At 31.5% G+C, this 7,504-nt stretch overlaps 1 protein-coding gene across 1 annotated transcript; it reads left to right on the forward strand.

The window, feature by feature from the left end:
- Nucleotides 1-3,307: 3,307 nt before the first annotated feature.
- Nucleotides 3,308-6,570, forward strand: LOC129300065 (endoglucanase 11-like). Its single transcript, XM_054938590.1, has 5 exons — nucleotides 3,308-3,602; nucleotides 3,680-3,892; nucleotides 4,378-4,578; nucleotides 4,749-5,003; nucleotides 5,716-6,570. Exons 1-5 carry the CDS (start codon nucleotides 3,348-3,350, stop codon nucleotides 6,391-6,393), a joined length of 1,602 nt encoding a protein of 533 aa, XP_054794565.1. The 5' UTR covers nucleotides 3,308-3,347; the 3' UTR covers nucleotides 6,394-6,570.
- The last annotated feature ends 934 nt before the right edge of the window (nucleotides 6,571-7,504 follow it).

The raw sequence follows: 7,504 nt of genomic DNA on the forward strand, positions 1-7,504 counted from the left end.
GCAATATTTTATTATGTGCATATATGTCACTTGTTGCCCAAAAAAAAAAAAAAACGTGTATGTCAATTGCCAAATTTCATGGGTGTCCCACACTTGCTCAAACATCATACGCCAAATACATCCTATACATGATAAAATATCCTCTATTGAAAGAGGTGGATTCAATTACTCTACTTAATATAGGTATCGAGTGCTATATTATCTGAACTGTTAAAATCTAAATTACGATTTAGATAAACTCACTTACTCATTAATCTCAAGTAGAGTATAAGTCACAACCATTGATAAAGATTTTAACGATTTAGATAATACAAACATTCAGTGCTGTATTAAGTTCATCACTGAATCCAAGTCCCTAATTGAAAAAGGTGTTTATATTAGTACTCAATCATACTTTAAATAAAAATTATATCTAATAGAAGGATGCTCATATGTAATAAAAAAGAATACCCCTCTAGTAAGTTGTTTTCTTAAAAAGATGATGTTTTTTATAGGTCAATTTATATAGAAAGATATTATCTCTTTAATTACTTTATTTCAATTTTAATCATTTATAATTTTCAATGGGTGGAGTAAAAGATTACATGGGAGAGGGAAAATATTTTTAAAATAAATGTTTTTTGATTATACAAATATCTTTTATTAAAGGCAATATTGTTCAAAACATGGTTAAATATCAAATGTTTATGTGAGCACTTATTTTAACGAGAATTTAAAATTTGATCAATCAAATTGTGAGGGAGTAATTTTTTTCTAAGCCTAACTCTCATTAGTTTTAATATAATACATTAATAATAGTAAATTAAAAAAAATCTATTTTTCAGACAGAATCGGTAATTTATTTGTCTCATTAATTTTGATGAGTCTCTCTCTAGTCCTTAATACATGGAAAATTAATTAATTTATGCTTATTAAAAATGTTATATTCTTAAAATTGTAAAAAAAAAACTATGTAACTTTACTATTAATAATTATAATAAATTGTTATTAGGAATTTAACCATAATAAATAAGCAAAGGGAAGATTGGGCCGAAATAAATCATTCTAACTTTTCCTTATATTAAGAACAAAACAAGCTTTCAAAGTTTCTTCATATAAAAACAGAGAAAAAAAATTCATTTCTCGAGTTAATTTCTTTTTTTTTAGATATCAATAATTTAACCATTTCTTATCGATACCTATGAAGTACTCTCTCCATCATCCGGCCCCTATTATAATATACTCTCTAGAAGATTATTTAATCGTAAATAAGATATTGGTGTGATATTAATTATATTTTTTTAATATTATCCCTTTTAAAACTCATTCATTATGAGAAAATTATAATGTAAATTTGATTTTTTTATTTAAGTTCAAATTAAAATTAGAAATTTATTTTATTTTTAATAAAATTAATAATTTAATCACCTTTTATTGATTGGTGTGTGTGTGTGTGTGTGTAACGACAGAGAATATTTTGCTCACAATTTTTGTGGTCCACAATCAATAGTCTTTCCTGATTTTTCTACCGAACCCCCTGATGAGACTAATTTCTCATTGGTCACACTGATATTAATCTTTTGGATTCTGATTATTCCAATGTATCAATCCAGATGTCCAATTACTGCCTTTCTGATGGTTCAGGTGTTAAAGCTTCCTTTCACCCTTGTTTCTCACCGCCCTAATAATAAAAATCAAATAATATACTCCATCCAAACCACAACATAAGCAGCGATTGAGTGAAGACAAGACAAATATATTTAAGAGATTTAATATATTATCATTTATTTATTTTATGTAACCTTTTTAGCTTATTAAGCTGCAAAATCACATGTTTAAATTTTGTAATTAAAATTTTAACATTTTACTTTTAACAGATATTATAGCGAATCCATTTACTTTATTTGTAGTATGGCTGATCTTAAATTAAATTTAAGGAATTTTAATTTTGAAATTTCTTTCAATGGTAGTAAATGCTAGTAGTATTAATCTCTAAACAATATATGTATTTGAAAATGAGAGTTTAATCTTTTAATATAGTATATGCATGTAGCTCTTCTAATTACATAATGGTTAATTGATATTGGGAATAAAAGTGATAGATACAATATGAAATATGGTGCAACAATTTTTAATGAGAAGTTGTAATTAACATTAAGGCTTAATGTAAAGATGATGACTGGTTATATATGGTGTAAGCAAGAAATAAATTCTTAATAAAAAAATTTAATTAACATCAATACTTAACAAAAAAAAATAATGACAAGTTATAAAATGTATAAGTGATTTTTTTTTTTGGAGGAGCCTTGAAGTATACACAGTCCCGACTATAAGTTATTGTTAATTAATTTATATTTAATTAAAATTTTAATTTTCTAAAAATTTGCTATTTTGCCTTTGTATATAATAAATATAATATTTAACTTTTTCAAAACACCATCATCAATTACTTAATAACATAAGGGTGTAATTGGAGAACATATTACGCCTATCTGATATCCTATATTTTAAATCTTGCAAAACTTTTGAAGAACAATTTGGATCATAGTTTAAAGGGAGTATTTTTATATTTTATAAAAAATAAAAAATCACATTAAAATCTTGATGCCTCTTGTATGAATGAATTGGATCATCCCAAGTGCGCTTTTAGCTCAAGTGTGAGTGTAAAGAGGAAAAAAGAGAATATATGAATAAATTGGATCTCCCCAAGTGCACTTTTATTTCAAGTGTGATTGTAAAGAGGAATAAAGAGAAATGTGAATCACACATGGTTATGAGTAATTTTCACACTCATCTCTTTATTCGCCTCTTAGTCTAATAAATATTAGACTAAAACTGATCTTATTTTTCCAAAACTAATAAAAATTACAGTATGCTAATATACATATAATGTCATCATTTTCTATATTTTCTCCTCTCCCTTCAACATATAAATAATTATCGGACATTTAATATTATGAGTGAGATTTTAGTGTTGCTGAGCTTAATTATAAGCTATTTCAATTTTTTTATTATTTATAAGAATCAATTTCTTTTCAAAAAAAAGAAAAAAGAAAACCAAGCCTCCTTCATCCTGCAACGATAATTTTTTTTTTTTAATTATATGTTAGTTTTTACTATAGGTTGACCCCTACGTTTAAAACTGAGTGCATAATAGGGTCATAAATTAGACCAATCAGAATGAGCCTGCATCCCGATTCCCCATGAACATGCCCCCGTCTGATCACGCCCTCCTTCTTTTCCTTTACGAAAAGCCTCACGTATAAATACCAGAGATGGGGAGAAGAGAGAGGGGGAGAGAACGAATACAGAGAGAGAGAGAGAGAGAGAGAGAGAGAGAGAGAGAGAGTCAGAGAAACAGAATCAAAATGGAGGCGAATCAGAAGAAAGAAGTCAGAGCTCTGAAGCATTTCTGGTACCTAAGAACATGGCTTAAGGCTCTTCTCGTCTTTCTCTCATCAACCTCCTTCTTCTCTCCTGCTTCATGCTATTCCTTCGACTACAAGCAAGCTCTCTCTCTCAGCCTCCTCTACTTCGAGTCTCAGCGTTCTGGTCACTTGCCTCACAACCAGAGGGTCACCTGGCGCCACCATTCTGGCCTCACCGACGGCCTCGAACAAGGGGTAGGCTACCCTACAACGCCTCTGTGTGTGTGTTTTATTGGGTCGTCATTTATGTTTTGTGTCCTCTTTTGGGGTAGGTGGACTTGGTCGGAGGGTACTATGATGCCGGAGATAATGTCAAGTTCGGGCTTCCCATGGCATTCACCATCACGTTGCTCTCTTGGGGCGTCATTGAATACGGCGACCTTATTGCCAGCGCCGGCGAGTATTCTCACGCTCTCGAGGCCATTAAGTGGGGCACTGATTATTTCATCAAGGCCCACACTCACCCTCATGTTCTCTGGGCGCAGGTAATTTCGTTATCATAGATATATATATACATATATATATCTATATTCTCGTACGTTTACCATATATTCTGTAACAAAAGCTTGCCAAGGACGGCCGTATAGAATGCACAGCCCACGCGCCGCCGTTTAGGAAGGTGGAGGTGGTACTTCAGTCGTCCTCCATGTTCGCTGGAGAAATAGACTCAATGAGACTCAGATGTCAGAGCGATCAGCGGATCCACCATGGGTTTCAGTGCTGACCCACCTTGAAACCGTGATTGGCGCGTGTCTCACTCGCGGCGGCACATGGGGATGAAAGAAATTATGGAATTGTTCACTGAGTTTGATTTGAACAACTGAGTCAAAAATCTAAAAGTGAAATGAGACTATCAAATTATGATTTTTTAAATCAAATTCACGAATAATTCAACTTATAATTAATGATTTTTCTGGCGTGTGAAAAAAAAAAAGGTTAATCTTTATATGGGAATGCGGCAATTTTTCAGGTGGGCGACGGCGGCACCGATCATTACTGTTGGCAAAGGCCAGAGGACATGACAACATCCCGACGAGCTTACAAGCTGGACGCCGATAACCCTGGCTCAGAGGTTGCCGGAGAGACAGCGGCGGCAATGGCGGCTGCCTCAATAGTGTTTAGGAGAACAAACCCACATTACTCCCACCTACTATTGCAGCATGCACAACAGGCACGTTAGTTATATAGTTAATCAAGGATGCTATTCTACATAACTCACAGAGAATGATTAATTAATTTCTTAGTTAATTACTTTTAATCCAATGATCAATTTTAAAATTTCTTGTGTGAGGTTTAATTAGTTATTGTTGATGTTATTTGTTTGGGTATGATGTGGTGCAGTTATTTGAGTTTGGGGACAAGTACAGGGGGAAATATGATGAGAGCATCGGAGTGGCTAAAGGGTATTATTCGTCCGTGAGCGGGTACAGGGATGAGTTACTGTGGGCAGCCATATGGCTCTACAAGGCCACTGAAAATGAAGAATACTTAAAGTATGTTCTGCAGAATGCTTATGACTTTGGTGGGACCACTTGGGCCGTCGCTGAATTTAGCTGGGATATCAAGTACGCTGGCCTTCAATCCATTGCTTCCATGGTAACTATGCACTCTTTTTATTTTACATTATTACTTTTTTTTAATAAATAAGTAATCTCTTTATCTTAATTTATAAATTATAAAATATTTTTTACATAAAATTATACATACTAATCAATCTCATTAAAATATATTTCATAATTTTTTTAAAAATATAAAATTTCAAAATATTATTCTTTCAATACTTCATTTATCGAATAATATTAAGAAAGAAAAGATAATGAAAGTATCATTTAAATCTTATTTTAATTTTATTAAATTATCTTATATTTTAAGATGACAAATCTTTTAAAAACATATATATCTTATAAACTGTGACAGTTGGAGAATTTTTTTTTGAATTGCATAAAGTTTAACGAATAAAATATTATTCATAATTTATAAATAATGTAATTAATCATAAATGTTTTATTAACAATACAAAAACTTATAGCTAATATTATATTTTTCATAATTTCATAAGCCTTAACATCATTTAGATTCCTAATTTCCAACCTTGTACAATTCTAAATCTTCAAGAACATGTCTCAGTCATAGAAGCTGTTAAAATTGAACGGAAAATTCATCAACTACCATTAGACTTCATTCATACATGGGTTTATTCTCAAACCGACACATGACATTTAGAAATCATTATTAAACTCCCATTTAATGTTGCTATTATTTTCTAAAATACGTAGGCAAAGTCATAATTTTCTTTTTCCATTTTCAGCTCCTCATGGAAGGAGAAAAGCACAAGGGTCAAAGCCGAGTCATTCTCCAACAATACCGTTCAAAAGCAGAGCACTATCTCTGCGCGTGCCTCGGCCAAAACAACTCCACTAACGTGCATCGCACCCCAGGAGGCTTACTGTACGTCCGCCAGTGGAACAACATGCAATACGTCTCAACGGCGTCGTTGCTCCTCACTGTATACTCTGATCATCTCCGAGCCGCCGGCCAGAGGCTCCACTGCGACAAAGGAGATGTCTCTCCGCAGGAGATCCTAGCCTTCGCGAAATCACAGGTGGACTACATCCTGGGCTCTAATCCAACCGAGAGAAGCTACTTGGTAGGATATGGGCCCCACTTTCCTATGAGGGTGCACCATAGGGGCGCGTCCATGGAATCATACAAAGAAAACATGGGTTTTATTGGGTGCACGCAGGGGTACGATAACTGGTATGGACGCCATGATCCTAACCCCAATGTACTGACTGGGGCCCTAGTCGGTGGGCCCAACAGTACGGACGGGTTTAGAGACGAGAGGGGGAATTACGTGCAGACAGAAGCATGTACTTACAATACAGCCGCATTAGTAGGGGTTTTTGCTAGATTGAATAGAGTCCAAGAAGAGGATGCTTTTAAGGATGAAGAAGGAGGTTATTTGGCTTTGATTAGTGATAATTAATTGGGGTCAATTATGCTAAGATTATGGCATTGGGGGATGACATTAGAATACATTGGTGCAAATATTGCAAATACCAATATTACTTGGAAAACAGTTAAAGCATTGAATAGTAAAAGTGGCTTAATTTTCAGAGGCATGGTTTAGAAAAGTGTGTTCTGTAAAGAGCTCGGAAATAGCCAAAAGTAAACGGAAAGAAAATATTGTCTAACATTTATATGATATTTTTTTGGATTATCCTTTATTTGTACATACAAATTACAGAGGGTGATATGTTAAGTGTATGTTTGGTTTTTAGTTTATTAAAAATTCATTTGATAAAAGTTCATTTAGTTAAAGTTAGTTTAATGAAAATTAATTGTTGTAATGAAATTTGTGTTTGGATACATTTTTTTAAAAGTCAATTTCATACATTGAAAGTTATTTAAATTATGATTGTAAAATTTATTTTTAAATGTACAATTATCAAAAATGACATTAATTTATGATAATTTGTAATTTTTATTATATAAATGTAATATATTTAAAATATTTAAAAATATGATAAAGATTTTAAATAACATAATATTTAATTTGTAATGCTAAAACTTGATCTCTAGTCATTTGTACTTTTTTAATTTGTAATTTTAAAAAAATGTGATAAAGATTTATAATTTGTATTATACTTTAACGCTAAAAATTAACATGATTAATTATTCAATTTATAATACTAAAAACTCAATACCAAATTATTATTATTGAAATGATAATTTTTATTTTTAATGGATTAACTATTTTTTAAATAAAAAAAATTAAATTTCGGATAGTATGATCAAATAACATTTTATTTTTTAAATTTACTTTTCAAAAGTTTTATTATTTTAAGTTGGCCAAAAGCACAGACAACAATATTCAAAACTGACTTTTTAAATGAAATTTTTTGAAAAAAGATTAAAAATCAAACAATATTTGATTTTTGAAAAGTAAAAAAGTATTTTTCAAATGTTAAAAGTAACAAAACCAAACGAATCCATTAAACCAGATTGGATGATAGATTGTACTAATCTACACTCAAACCAAATATTAAGGTAAGGAAAAAATTTTCCCTCATGGATGTGCGGGAACAAATATACAC

This window comes from Prosopis cineraria, unplaced genomic scaffold, assembly GCF_029017545.1.
Source record: "Prosopis cineraria cultivar Desert tree isolate PC_DT_omini unplaced genomic scaffold, ASM2901754v1 PC1414, whole genome shotgun sequence".
NCBI lineage: Eukaryota > Viridiplantae > Streptophyta > Magnoliopsida > Fabales > Fabaceae > Prosopis > Prosopis cineraria.

Coding starts and splice junctions, on each gene's coding strand:
- LOC129300065 (XM_054938590.1), top strand. CDS start 3,348: ATGGAGGCGAATCAGAAGAAAGAAGTCAGAGCTCTGAAGCATTTCTGG. Junction 4,579..4,748: donor TATTGCAGCATGCACAACAG/GCACGTTAGTTA, acceptor GATGTGGTGCAG/TTATTTGAGTTTGGGGACAA. Junction 5,004..5,715: donor TTCAATCCATTGCTTCCATG/GTAACTATGCAC, acceptor TTCCATTTTCAG/CTCCTCATGGAAGGAGAAAA.